Source organism: Cupressus sempervirens, chromosome 3, assembly GCF_028749045.1.
Source record: "Cupressus sempervirens isolate cs-2001-9-10 chromosome 3, ASM2874904v1, whole genome shotgun sequence".
NCBI classification, from domain to species: Eukaryota; Viridiplantae; Streptophyta; class Pinopsida; order Cupressales; family Cupressaceae; genus Cupressus; species Cupressus sempervirens.
The window spans coordinates 383,442,472-383,457,327 of record NC_143120.1 but is presented as its reverse complement, the minus strand read 5'-3'; the positions used below and the strand labels follow the sequence as shown (position 1 = coordinate 383,457,327).

At 36.9% G+C, this 14,856-nt stretch overlaps 1 protein-coding gene across 1 annotated transcript in view; it reads left to right on the top strand.

Annotated features, from left to right (window-relative positions):
• Positions 1 to 314: 314 nt before the first annotated feature.
• LOC149566613 (aspartic proteinase A1-like) overlaps positions 315 to 14,856 on the top strand; it is a 33,806-nt gene continuing 19,264 nt past the window's right edge. Inside the window, exons 1-3 of the mRNA XM_089819910.1 lie at positions 315 to 430; positions 554 to 897; positions 1,734 to 1,794. Coding sequence (XP_089676036.1) covers positions 568 to 897; positions 1,734 to 1,794 — 391 coding nt within the window. The 5' untranslated portion in view covers positions 315 to 430; positions 554 to 567. The remainder of the gene's footprint in view (positions 431 to 553; positions 898 to 1,733; positions 1,795 to 14,856) is intronic.

Here is a 14,856-nt window from a genome sequence, read left to right as displayed (position 1 = left end):
AATATATAAAACAAAACCAAAAAGTGCACCTTGAAACCCCTGGCTTAAGGCCTGCCACTATCTTGCTGTGGGCTGGGCCCCAGTCTTCGTTTTACCCTTGGAAACGGGCCTACCTAGGATCTGAACCCTCTCTGGTATTGTGTCTGCTGCCCTGGTATATAATAACTCAACTAACATTCCAAGATGTTGAGCACGACGAGCTGCCATTCCAAACAACCATTTTGATGTGGACATATATTTTTAAGGAAGTCTTAAATCTTTTTAAACGTTTTCTCAATTTTGAATATTTCGCGAATTCGGGGAAGATATTGACGTGTTTCCCAACGAAGGAATAAGCTTTTGTAAAGATGGTCTAATCGTGTCATCCTCAGAGAAAAACAAAAAGAACCGCTTTCCTGCAAATTATAAACACATACACAGAGCTGCATAGGTGTTGTCTCAGAACAATTATGAGCCTGGTTACTAGTTTCTAGATTTTGGTGTTTACTGTCTTTGTTGGAAATTTGTGAAATGAGTTTGAATTGAAGCGTTTTGATCACTAAATTGTCTACAGGGAACTTTAAAGTTATGGGTCGTCTTACTCCTATCATATTTGTTCTGCTGATTATCTTCTCAATTAGCCCGGGTAACGGGGATTTGTTGAGGGTTGGATTGACGAAGAAGCCGGTGGATCTGAAAACAGTACAAGCTGCAAGGCAAAGGAGCCATTGTAATGCAATTAAGCAAAAACATGAGTTGGGCCAATCTTATGGTGGCGAATATGTTCCTTTGAAGAACTACTTGGATGCCCAATATTTTGGAGAAATTGGAATTGGTACTCCTGCTCAGAACTTCACAGTCATTTTTGACACTGGAAGTTCCAACCTTTGGGTACCTTCATCAAAGTGTCGCCTTTCGGTATGTGTATCTAATTTGATTTTATTCTTCCGTTTCTTCAATTTCTAATTGCTTTAAATTTCTGGGCTGGCTGAGAACTCTACGAAAGGCTTATCGATCACACAAGTTTTCGACATTAAAAATTGGAAATTACCTTCAGTGCTTTTACACTGGTGGAATAGCTGTAAATGTATGTGATTGTTATGAAGATTTAAATTGTTTCTACCGACAGCCTGTATCTTAGTAGCATGCCAAATCGTTAGAAAATGCCATATTTCATTTGCTTTGAAAAATCCGAGGGTTGTATAATCTTTCAGAGATATTACTTTTTAATTTTAATTTTAATTTTTTAAACATTTGTCAAACATAATTTTTCACCTGTTTCTTAAAATTGGTTTGCATGCCTTCAACATTATGCAGAGAAATGACTTCTTGACAATAAAAAATAATATATGCATAACTACATGGTGTTCATTGCTAGATAGTATATTTTCTGAGGACGTACTCATTTGGATAACCTGGTCTTAGACAAAGTTGCAGATGAACTGTTCATCCGTTGCTTATGATTATTTTCTTAGGTTAGAAATAGGATTAGTTTCCTCTTTCCTTTATATATTTGGCCAGGGATTTCGTGGCCATTGGGTTGCATTTCTGGAATCCTGTTTTTTTGTTGTTGTAGGGATTGTTTAGGTAGTTTAAGAAGGATTTTCTTCATTTCAGAAATAAATAAACGATTCTTGGTTTCTTATTAAAGGTTTGGTTGGTGTGCTGCTTTTCCTGCAAGCCTAAGAGTAAATGAATTTTGACAGTTCAAGTAATTTATGGAAGCCATCTCTTTGCTTGCTTGTATTGTGCAGCTTGCTTGCTATTTTCATTCGAAGTACAAATCAGGCCTGTCAAGTACATATCAAGGAAATGGTAAGTGCTTATTATCCTTTCTTTATCTCTTCCAGGAGTAAATCTTCAACTTTAATATCATTCTCCTATCAGTTTTGAATGCAGGTATTAGATTTGCTAGGAGTACAGTCAACAGTTTTGGACAATAGTGAAACTGAAAATACAATTTCATACATTCTTTTGCTCGGAAAATTGTAATTATTAGTAATTTCCAGAAATAACTATAAAGGATGATGAAACAGAAGATAAGTTTGAGTTCAAGAAGCCAAGAGAGAACACCTCTTATATCTCTAAACAAAACAAAATAAACTAAGTACTGTACAAAAGCCAATTAAAGCCAATTTCAGAATCCCAATCAGTTGGGAAATATAGATCTCCCAGGGTTTTGAGATCTTATACTTCTTCTCATCCCTGTTTGCAAGCCTCCTAATTGGACAGGTCTATCCTGTAAAAACCTATAAAAAACATAGTCTAAGCCACTAAGAGACTGGTTGGAATCGAGGGAAGAGGTGATAGTTTATATGTTCGCAGAAACACCTGCTTTTGTTTCCCTTAAGTGATGATGTCTAAACATGCAAGCTTCTCTGATGAATAATGCCAAGCACTTAAGATTCTGATATCAAAAGAAAGCTCGGTTTGTGAAGGATAATGTCTCGATCACATATTTGGAGAAATGTAGATGTATCCTGATTAAATTTTGGACTAATATAACCCAGGTGGAGAAACCCAAAAATGTTTGATGTAGGCCTTGAGAATTTCTCCTCGAATGTAGTTGTTAAAACTTTTGTGAAATGTCCTTTTTCGGTCCATTCTAACATTCTTAGAAAGTTCCAGGATTCTTGGAGAACACCAACTTATTTGAGGAATTTTGACACCGGCAGGGAGTTTATAGGAGTTTAGGTTGTCCAATGGTACTTTCCAGATATAGTTCAGCATTTTGGGAACCCTCCAGACTTTTTGGAGACGTTTGCTATTTTGGAACAAAGATTTAAGTTCAACATCCCGAGGGCTTGAGAGTATGTTGGCATGGTTGGAATCCATATTTATCCGTTTTACTATTTTCCATAACTTTGGTTGGATGTGCGAACAGTAATTCCATAATAAAAAAGTTGTTGTAAAAAAATAAAATTAAGAGACAACTTTATTTAATCATTTAAAAGGGAGACATTAAGTGACTTAAGAAGTAATTTAATAATTAAATTTTTATCTTTTTGATAGATTAGCAGGGAAAGGGCCCTGATCCCTTACATAACAGAACAACAGAAACTAAGAAACAACCATCATAGGAACAACAAGCATTGAACAGCACTGAAACCCCTAATGCTGAACAATACAGTCACAACACTACTAAATCTGCACCCTTTTCCAAATAAAACTATGCCAACCTACTTGCAGTCATCAAAAACCTAAACCGTAACATCCTAAAGCTAAACATAACCATAACATTATTTGATAAGTCTTTAATATGATAAATTTATCATAACTATACTAAAAGAGTCCATAATATGATAAATAGTCAGGGCATGTGGCCATGTGGGCCCATCATCAAAAAACAGAAAACAGAGAGGTTAAAATAAAGTAGAATTCTTTGGGACATCTATTAAGTCCCAATTCTTTTGAATAACCTCAAACATTTTCTTCACATCAGCGAGCTTCGTTGTCCTGGTCCTCTGGTTCCTATGCTGCTGCCCCTCTTGCTGAGTTGCTTTTTCATCTTTGAACTGCCAGTGGAAACCCCCATAACAGCACTATTCATTATCCTGTGAGTAATCCTTATTAGAGACAATATTGCTTCCTCCATTTCCTCATTGTTTTGGTCTTTTGATAAAACATCAACCTTGTTTTCCAGCAGACTCTTTTTTCCCGTAGCTCAGTTGTTGCTGCCTTGCTGATCCCTTCCTCGCCTTCACTTTCCTGATTGCTTTATAGTGCATCTCCTTCTTCCTATGAAATCCCTATATCTTCATTTATGATCCTCATTTTTAGAGCTCCTTTAGTCTCTGACTCTATGTTTTCTTTTTGGAATTCCACATATTCGTCCTCTTGCTCTTCTTCTTCATATACCTCCCTGATGCAAGAGCATTCAGGGTGTAATAGCAATCTTGCATCACCCCAAAAAAGTATTGTCTAGTTTTTCCATAAGGGCTATTTGGGCAGAGGTTACTATTTTTGGTAAGTTATACTATTCTTAGCAAGTTTTCATTTGAACAAAGAGAGTTCCAATTACTTCCTTGGAGGTTCATTTTGGATATATAAGCATGCCAGTAAAGTTTCATGACAAGATCAAGTCTGGTTTTGAAGAGGAAAAATAAAACTCCATCAAATACTCCATCAAACTCCATCAAATACTCCAATGAGTGCCGAAACTCATTTGGGGGCATTTCTAAGCATTTTCAAGTGTAGGGAAAAATAATGTAAAGATTGTCAGCCTCAAAAAGTGGGGTTACAATTTCCAGAACCTTCTTGGGTGTTCAAATTTCCCAATATAGAGAAGATGGAAATGGTGTGTTCTGGCTTGTAGATTATTGTAATGAAAATGCCCATTGGGCTATACCATTTTATTTTTTGAATATTCTAATGTCATTTTATTGAAGATTTTATAAAACAAGTGTTTCCATTCTTACAATTGTTCAGTTTTTGCAATTTCCTATTTATTTATTTGTTGTGTTGTGTGTGTTTGTTTTAGTGAGAGTAGTATCCTTTATCACTCCTCTTTAGTGCCCTATTTTGACACAAGGTCATCTTTTTCTTGGGATGCGTCATTTTCATTATCGAAAACAAATTTTTTCCCTATATTTTGTGGGAGTGGGGCTGCCTTAGCTGGTTTGGCAGATCTCCCCCCCCACGACTATGATGATACACTCTTTTTTTTGGCCTTTTTCTTTTAGGCTGTTTTTCCTCATTATCTTTAATTATGGTAATAGTTACCTTCTTATGGAATTCCCTCTGGGTGTTCTTTCTAGAAGACTTGGGTAAATCAATAGGGGCTTTGTGTTTCTCAAGGGTAAATCCTTGGCTTTAGGCTTATGGTAAACATTTTTGGCTTTAGGCTCCTTTGTACTAGAAGAACTACCTTCTCAACCTTCTAGGAGTGCTCTCAATACACTGCATTCTGGGAGGAGGTGAAGGGGGTTGATTTTTCTAGTCAAAATGCAAAGGGTTTCCATATGGGTCTAGGGCTAGAGCATGCTTATACAGGGTCACTATCAGGCCTTGGTGAAGCAAAGGAGAGGCACCCTTTTTGATGGTTTGTAGCAGAGAGGAAAATGTGAAGAAGGGGACATCAATATAAGGATGGCCATTTGTGAGATTTCAGTTTGCAAGCATTTCCAATGAATTGAAATTCCTAATATGGTTGTCTATAAGGAATATGCTATGATGTATTGATCTTAATGCTAATGATGCTATGATTTATTTATCTCCAACAAGACAGTCCAAAGGAAAGTTATTGCAGAAAATCAAGGTAAGTTCTATCTTCTAAATTATTCTTAGAATTTTAAGCTGTTAGCCATAATAAAATGCCTTTAATTTGATAAAATTATATTTACCACGATTCTCATCTCAAGTTGGAAGTGTTGTATTAGGACAAAAATTAGGGATATCTGAAATATACCAAATTGTGAAACAAGAAAAGTAAAATGATAGTTTCCTCAATTTAATGCAAAATAGATAATGCTAACTTTGCTTTAAATTTTCTCAAATCAAATCTTTATACAACAGACCATGAACATTCTTCTAAACAGCTTATTTGATGCAATGATATCTTCTGATTTACTGGTCAAACTTCCATATAAAGCTTCAGATGTCTTACTCAAATTTTCATCCATAATACAAAATGAATGGAATGGAATTCCACAGATCAGAATTGTGACTCAGGGATATGAACACCATTATAATGAGAACAAGAAGATTTCTACAATCCATATGAAACTCCTATTTTTATACTTCTGGATTTGATTGTATGATTATTTTTGCTTCAACGTTTTGGATCACACTATGTGACTTATCATTCTCTTGATGTTCTCTCTCACATCCTGATGATGGATCACAGAGTATGATCTGAAACATTGATGCAAAAATAATCACATGAATCCATAAACATAAAAATAAATAACCATTATAAGGCTTACAAAGCCTGAAACTATAATATAGAGCTGGTATTCTACCTTGTCTGAGACTAATGAAGATATTCCACAACTGTGTTTAGAGGCACAAGCTTAGAGCGCTATGAACTATCCCTTGCTTCATGAAGACTCGATTGGCTGCATGTGATGGAAATAGACTTGGGTTGAATGCTGACTGCCTTTAATTACTGCATCCCTTGTACTGGTAAGTTTCCGTTCATCTTTTAGGGTCCTAACATTAATGTTGCATGTAGCAGATTTAAGGATGTTATTTGCAGGTGCTTATGCAATTTACCTTCAACATCAGATGAGACCTATAGGCAAGGGTTCTATTTGCCTCAATGAGAAAGCTGCCTTTTCGTTAAATTTATTAATGAGGTTGCAAGTTGTGAGAATCCCTTCACAACCTTCTGTAGTAGCTGCATAGACCTACAAATTCTCTTAGCCATGTCAAATTCCTTAACCTAGGATAATCTTGGATTGCTTTGATCTTCTCCTCATCCGCACTAATACCTTGTGTACTAATTTTGAGTCCCAAGTACAAAATTTCAGCCAACCCAAGCTCACACTTGGAGACTTTGGCATAAAATAAATGTTGCTCATATATACCCAGTGCCTCATCTAAATGTTTCAACTTTCAAAAGATCCTCCCATGTCTTACTATAAATCAAAATGTTGTTAAAGAAAACCAAAACAAATTTTGGTAGTTTTAGGATGAAAACTTGGTTCATGCAATATTGAAAAGTTGCTGGTGCATTGGATAGGCCAAATGGTATGACCAAGAAGTCACGATACCCATAATGACACCTAAATGTTGTTTTGTGCACATCTTCATCCCTTACTTTGATTTGGTTGTGCCCTAAATGCAAATCTTGGAGAAATGGTTGGCTCCATGAAGCTTATCGATCAATTCATCAATCCTTGGTATGGGGTGATGTTTCATAATTGTGCTTTTGGTGAGTGCTCTGTAAAATATGCACATCCTCATAGTTCTATCCTTCTTCTGGATCAGCACTATTGATGATGCAGAAGTACTAGAGCTAGGCATTACATGCCTCATATCCATGTTGATGTCATAGCATTGGGAGCTATCTTTCTTTCCTAAATTTGAAATATATAAATAATCTATTATTTATTAAAGTCAACGGAGGGTCCTCACCTTGAAGGGACAAGACATTGAAGAGTCACGAAAATGAAGGATCTTCACTTTGCAACGACAAGACAATGACGAGTCAAGACAAATTTTTATATTCTTCTAGGAGAAATTCATATATATACATAGATTGATATTCTTTGTTATATGATAATGCAGGAGTATTCAATTTGTTGACTTGATCTTTACTGCAGAGTGATTATATCAAATGGGTATTTCATTTATTATTTGCAAATGATAGGGGTGATGATCATTGCTTCAGTTCTGGCCTAGTTTTGGGCATTATAAAGCATTCTTTTATTCTTTCACTAATACATAAGTAATATATTTGTGGCTGGGTTTTTCTCAAGTTGGAGGGTTTTCCCAAGATAATTTTATGCGTCTTTGGTTCATTTATTTTTTCTGTTTTTTATCTTCATTTCTGATATGAAACTTCAACAACAATAGATACTTGATTGCCTTTTCAATCTCTTCCTTATATACCTCAAGGTGAGGATATGGAGTGATCATTATTGGTTTGGTTCCTTCTTGAAGCTCAATTATATGCTGAAAATCCGTATTAGGTGGAAGTCTAGGAGGAATGTCTTTGAATACCTTGCTATGCTTATCGAAAATGGGCTGAATTTTAACATCATAAGATCTCCCCTCTTTTGTTCTGTGCCTACATGTGCATTGACTCTTGAGGTCTTTAATCATAACAGCCTCACCAAAGCGAGAACCTAGATATCTTGGAATATAAATCCAAGTAAGGCTCACTATTCACAATAATAGAGTAGTCTGATTCTAGTGGTCAAATATCGCAGACAAGAAAGTACAAACCCTACATGCTTGTACCTCTAGAGATTTCATCTGTAAGAAGTGAGCATGCTTATTTGTACTAACACGAGACATCCAATGCAAGTATTTAATTGTACTAAAAAAATTAGTCCTAGACCTTTCATGCTCCTCGTTCAAAGGGAATTCCTATTAGGTGAGAACTGGGAAAAACTTGAAAATAAAGGTAGATGATGCTTACGACTTTAATGTTTCTCAATAAAAAATACAATATCTTGAACATCAATGATGGCTTGCACTGTATTTGTAATGTCCCCAATATTATTAAATAATTTAATTTAATAATTTGTGTGATGACCTTGAAATTAAATTCATTATATCTTGGGCCCTTTTTTATTTTATTGTCGGTAACATTTGGCTGTGTTTCCCCAAAGCTATTTATAAGGTTGAGTTCGTTGTTGTTGTAGGTATTCGAATTTGATATTTTCTTTATATGTGCAAATTCTAGTTGGAGTTTAGTTGTTTGCCATTTTGGAGGTGAAAGATCCTCTCTACTTAGTGTCCACAGTTTTCGTGGGAGTAACTCCTCAACTCTACTCTCAGCTCAAGATTATTGTAATCTCAAGTACTAGCATTATTAATATAATCTCCTCTTGCATGTGTGAGTTCTAGACTTGACTTAGTTGCTTCAAATTATTCTTTTGGGTACTTGCATAAAATAGAGATTGAAATGACCACACAAAGGGAGGGCAAGTAAGGTCGTTTGACGTTTGAAGCCTACACAAGACTTGAGGAAGTAATTGTGCAGTCACATTCTAGTCTGTACAATGACTTTAAGGAGTTTATGATGGTGATAACAGATTGTAAGGGTTACCTAGCTAGCTATATTGTTCAAAATGAGCAATTTGATGTCGTATGGTGGATACTAATGCTATACAGTTTGGTAGCCTAAGCCATTGTACAAAATTGAAAATTGAGGTACCATACAAAATTTGTTAAAGACTATTGTATGATGGTAAGTAGACAGGTTGTCTTCGTAGGCCATCCGCTAGTACCATATCGTGGGTCCAATCATCCATATGGGTGTCTAGTTTGCCATAGGAAGGTTCATACCTAATGTCCAAGGTTAGGACGTAGGAACTGCATATTTGAAGGATCATGTATAAGATAGTTTTGTGTGGTTAGGGTAGCATGGCATATTACAGTGGTGTAGCCTAAGTTATTGTACAAAATTGAAAACTGAGGTACCATACAAAATTTGTTAAAGACCATTGTATGGTGGTAAGTAGAGAGGTCGTCTTTGTAGGCCATCTGCTAGTACCATATCGTGGGTCCAATCATCCGTACGGGTGTCTAGTTTGCCATAGAAGGTTCATACCTAATGACCAAAGTTAGGATGTAGGAACTGCATATTTGAAGGATTGTGTATAAGGTAGTTTTGTGCAGTTCGGGTAGCGTGGGCATATTACAGTGGTATCAAAGCTGGTGATTCTACCAACTTGTTGGGTAGTGGATGCAAGTATACCTAGGAGGAGGTACCATTTTGTTGACAAAATAAAGGAGTATTAGGCTGTTGCAACAGAAATCGTGGCATTGTTAAGGGAGCTAACCAAAGGCCAAACAACACCATGGTAAAAGGGGAAGAATGAAAACAATTCGCAGAGGACACATTGCAAAGGCTGGTGAAAGAGAAGATGAATGGAGAACAAAATGGGCACAACATTAATTCTATTACTAGGAGAGCAGACCCTCATTCATGCTCTCGACTATTGATGTCAACATTTTTCTCGAGGACCTAAGCACCTCATAGAAAGTGAGATCCCACTTTCTAGGAAATGCAAGAGCAACTTAGGGAAGATTGGAAGAATGCAAATCTTGAAGGAGACATATCCTACATGGATTATGTTGATCTATGAATGAGATATTCGGGTGACAGTAATTGTGACCAGCACAATGATGACCTCAAATGGAAGATAGGCAAGGTAAAATTGTCATCCTTTGATGTATCTGGATCAGTCTTCGCATGAGCATGGCTACAAAAGGCAGACATATATTTCTAGCCTTACTTGATGCCAAAGGATGAGGAAATCAAATTTGCAATGCTTCACTTGGAAGGGATCACTCATGAATGGTGACATCATGACATTGTTACCCTTGGCCAACATCAAATAAGCTCCTATGTTGAATTTGCAAAGAGGTTGATAAACCACTTTGATAGATAAGATGTATTACATAATTTAAGGAGTTAGCACAACTAAAGCTATCTAGATAAATTGACAATTATTTTATAGAATTCTAGAGACTACTCATGCTGGTAACAAATATCTTAGAGGGGCGATTGATTGTGTTTCTTATGGACAGGTTGATGGAAACTCTCAGAGAGGCGATTGATTGTGTTGTTTATGGACAGGTTGATGGAACCTCTGAAAGATTGGGTGAAGGGATTCTATCCCATTACACTCACCTAAGCAATTAAGGAGGCACATGACATGGAGGCATCCTCTTCTTCCTCCAGGAGTTATTTACACCCCAAGCCACCCTCACTCTGAAGGAGAATGACAACAAACCCCATCCAAAGAAACCATCATTGGAGGAGGAAAATCTGTTTTAACTATAGGGAGCTATAGGTACCAAGGTGCTGATATTTAGGGAAATGAAAAATCCATTACATTTAGGTGATGTCCAATGACGAGAAGCATGAGGAAATTGAGCCTAAAGGAGATAGTCAAGAAGCTTCCAAGGAGGCTAACATAAACCGTACAGAGAGGATCGCCACACTGTGCGGTGAGGAGGCACCATTGTAACACTTGCTGATACTTTGAGGTGCACTATATTTCGCGTATACGCTGAGGTGCACGTTATTTCAGGTTCAAGGTACATTCAAGGGTAGTAGGTTGTGATCATGCTATATAGTAGGGCCACACTCAACTTCATCAACTCATCACTCGTAACCCGAAGGGGTTTGCATACAGAGGCACACGAAGGGTTCTAAGTCAAGGTGGGAGGAAACCTCTAGTCATCTACCCATCTGACCAGACAATGATAGATGACTTCTTTGTAGTAGATATAGATAACATAAAAGTCATATTTGGCATCTGGTAGATGGAGACTCTTGACAAGTACATACAAAGTTTCAAAAGGATGAAGTTCTCCTTTGAAGTGGACACCATAAAGGTTGCTGACATGGATGTCAAATAGTGGGCCGAAGGAAATCTCAACACGACAGATGGAGGCAATCTTCAAACATGATGATGTTGTCTAGGTGACGCTCTGCTTGGTCTCAACAAAACCTATACAAGGGCTTGTTGCCAGGATGCAGAGCTTTAGGCGGTGTTGGATAAGCATAGCATGGTCTTTGCTGACATCCCACTTGGCATACCTCTACATTGTGGCTTTGAGTACACCATTAAGTTGGAGGAAGGAGCCAAGCTCATCAAATTACCATACCCTATTGCCATCCTAAGAAGTTTAAGAATGAGATAAAGAAGACAATCTAGGTACTCCTGGACAAAGGATGGATCGAACCCATCTCTTGTCCCTTCATGTTGTCAGTAGTGCTAGTAAAGAAGGATGGATCCCTCTGGATGCGCATGGACTATCGTGCATTGAGCAAAAAGACTATAAAAAATAGGTACCCCATCCTCAGGATCGGGAAGGAGTTGGATGAAGTACATGTCTATTTTTCCAAAATAGATCTCTGCTTCGGCTTCCATCATATATGTATGAGGGAGCAAGATGTGAAGACAACCTTCTGTGTCCATTATGGACACCATAAGTTCTTGGCCATATGTCATTTGGGTTGACCAATGAGCTACCATCTTCCAATCTTGCATGAATCACATTTTCAACAAGCATCTACGCAAGTTCTTGTTGGTATCCTTTGATGACATACTCATCTACAACAAGACGTGAGAGGAACATCTGAGGCACTTGGATGAAGTTTTGGGAATCATGAAATCATAATAATTATTTGCCAAGGGGCCCAAATGTGAGTTTGGAATGATAGAAATATTGTATTTGGGACACATTATTAGTGCCTGTGGGGTTCAAGTACATTAAGAGAAATTTCAAGCCATTTTGGACTAGTTGCCTCCTAAGACTCTCAGAGTTGCATGGATTTTTTGAATTGTGCAATTATTACAGAAGGTTTGTGAGGGTATTTTCATAGCTCAGTACCCTACTGACAGATATGCCATGCATCTATTTCTTTACCATACATACATTCAATGTTGCTTTCAATACTTTTCAACATTTTCCAAAGCTAGGGATTGGTGATTGAATAAATCTATATATCTTATATGCGTTGAAAGGCCAAATAATTGAAAGGGGGGAGAATTGGGAATTCCCCCACACATATAAGAACTTTTGATCTGTCGATTTACTATTAACAATAAACCACCACCACTTAATAATTGTTTGTTATAGTAGAATCAATCATCAATATAAAGATAAGCATGAAAGCACAAAAACACAAACACAATCAATACCACGATTTAAGTGGAAAACCCCAACTGGGAGAAACCACAGAATAAGCTAATTATCATGATATGAAAAACATTGGTTAAGGTGATTTTGTACAAGGCTAATTGCCTGAAATGGTCGATGCAATATGAAAGGGATCTATAGGTAGGCTTTATTGTCAAGATGGCCATGCCCTTGAAATACAATAAGGTTCACTGTTAACAAGCTTATACCACAAAATAAAGTTGTCGAGCCTTTGCCATTCGAGTCTACAATTGTCTTCACCTCGAATCAACTACTTGATATCACCACATATAGTTCACACGTAAGCAATAAGATCACATGAATCAAATATACAACCTTTAATTTATGAAATGGCATACATTCCTCTTGAAATGATCTAATATATATACACACCACAAATGTGCTAGCTAAAGTAGGTTTGACATAGGTCACACCACCTTGAATAATGCAACCATCCTCGAGCAGAACAACATGCCACAAAGATCACTAGCACCAATGGTAACGATTAAACACACTAGGAACAACCGCTGGGACCGAAATCAAGCTACACACATTTTAAAAGATCGACCCAAATACACAATCCATCATAACAATGCAAACCATCACCGAGGCACGAAATGATAAAACAATTAACACTCAGCTAATGGGAGAACACACATCACTCGATAAATAGGTTTTTCGTGAAATATGTTCGATATGCAAGTTATCGATATACTAAACAAGCATCAAGTTGTTGGTATAGTGCTATCAAGTCATCAAAGGTTGAGAGAAGAATGTTGACATCAATGACAACCATCAACCTCACATTCTAACAATCTCCTCCTTTTTCATGGATCACAACAATTATCAATAACAAAGCATAGAAAAATCACAAGAACTCTCCAAAAATTCTATTCCTTTGAGAACAATGACAAAGGGCTAGAAAGAAGATAAAAAGAACTCTCTAAAACTCTCCAAAAATTCTCTGCCTTTGGCAACAATGACAAAGAAGAAAATAACTACCCCCCCTGTCGAACAAACTTTACCCCCCTGAGAGGAAGCACATGAACACTGATCTAGAAAGATAAGCATGTGTAAAAATAATGAACCAATGCACACGATACAAACTAATAAGCACTAGGAAGGGGCAGAATGCCCAACTTCACTCAAGATACTTGAAAGTATCCTTAGACAAAGATTTTGTGAATATGTTTGCGATTTTCTCGTTTGTCGGTACATACTCCAACTTAATTTCTCTAGCCTCGTCCTCTCTCTGATAAAGTAATATTTGATAGCAATGTGTTTTGTTCTGCAATGCAGTACTAGATTCTTTGACATACATATAGCACCAGTACTATCACATAGTAGAGGAACTGACAAAAAAATGATTCGTATATTCTTTAAAGACTCCTTTATCCACAATACCTAAGTACAACATGATGATGTTGCAAATATTATGATTCAGCAATTGAAAGTGTTATAGAATCTTTCTTCTTGCTCGATCAGGCAACTAATGGAGAGCCAAGAAAGAAGGCTCCCCCGCTAGTACTCTTCTGGTCATCCCGAGATCCTGCCAATCAACATCTGTGTATGCTGTCAAACTGAAATCTGATCCTTTTGGATGCCACAAACTATAATCTTTAGTCCCCTTTCAAGCACCTAAAGTTCCTCTTCACCGCTATCAAATGAGATTCTTTTAGTCCCTTTTTGAAATTTGGGTGTCAAACATATTGCACGCATGGTACTTGGTCTAGAAATAACCAGATACAACAAACCTCCAATCATCGATCTATACTTACTCACATCTTCTTCAAATGAGTCATCATCCTTATTTAACTTGTAGCTAGTAACAACAGGACTACAAACTGGCTTTGAGTTTTCTAAGCTAAATTTATTCAAGAATTCCTTGACATACTTGGATTGAGAGATAAAAATACCTTTTCTATTTTGGCTCACTTGCAATCCAAGGAAGAAATTCATTTCACTGATCATAGACAACTCAAATCCTTCTGTATATCCTCAAAAAACTTCTTGCATTGATCATCTTTGCCACCAAAGATAATATTATCGACATAAACTACAATAATCAGAATTCTATCTTTATCTACTTTGAAGTACAAATTGTTGTTTGCCCAACCTTTTTGAAATCCTTGATTGACTAAATATTTATCCAACTTGCTATTCCAAGCTCTAGGTGCCTGTTTTAGTCCATAAAGGGCCTTCTTCAACTTGCAAACTGCATATGGATTTGCCTTTGACCTAAAAACTTTTGGTTGCTCAATGAAGACTTCTTCATTTAGTTTACCATGCAGTAATGTTGATTGTCATGGCATCAATCTGATACATCTTGAATTTCCTGTAAGCTGCAAATTTCAAGAGCATTTTAATGGCCTTCATCCGAGAAATGGGTGCATGTCTCTTTAAAGTCATCTCCTTCAATCTGAGAGTCACCTTTGTAGCTAAGTCTAACCTTGTTTCTCACAACTTTATCATTACCATCCTACTTGTTTTTGAAAATCCATTTAGTTCCAATCACATTCTTTCCTGCTGGTCTTGGAACAAGCTCCC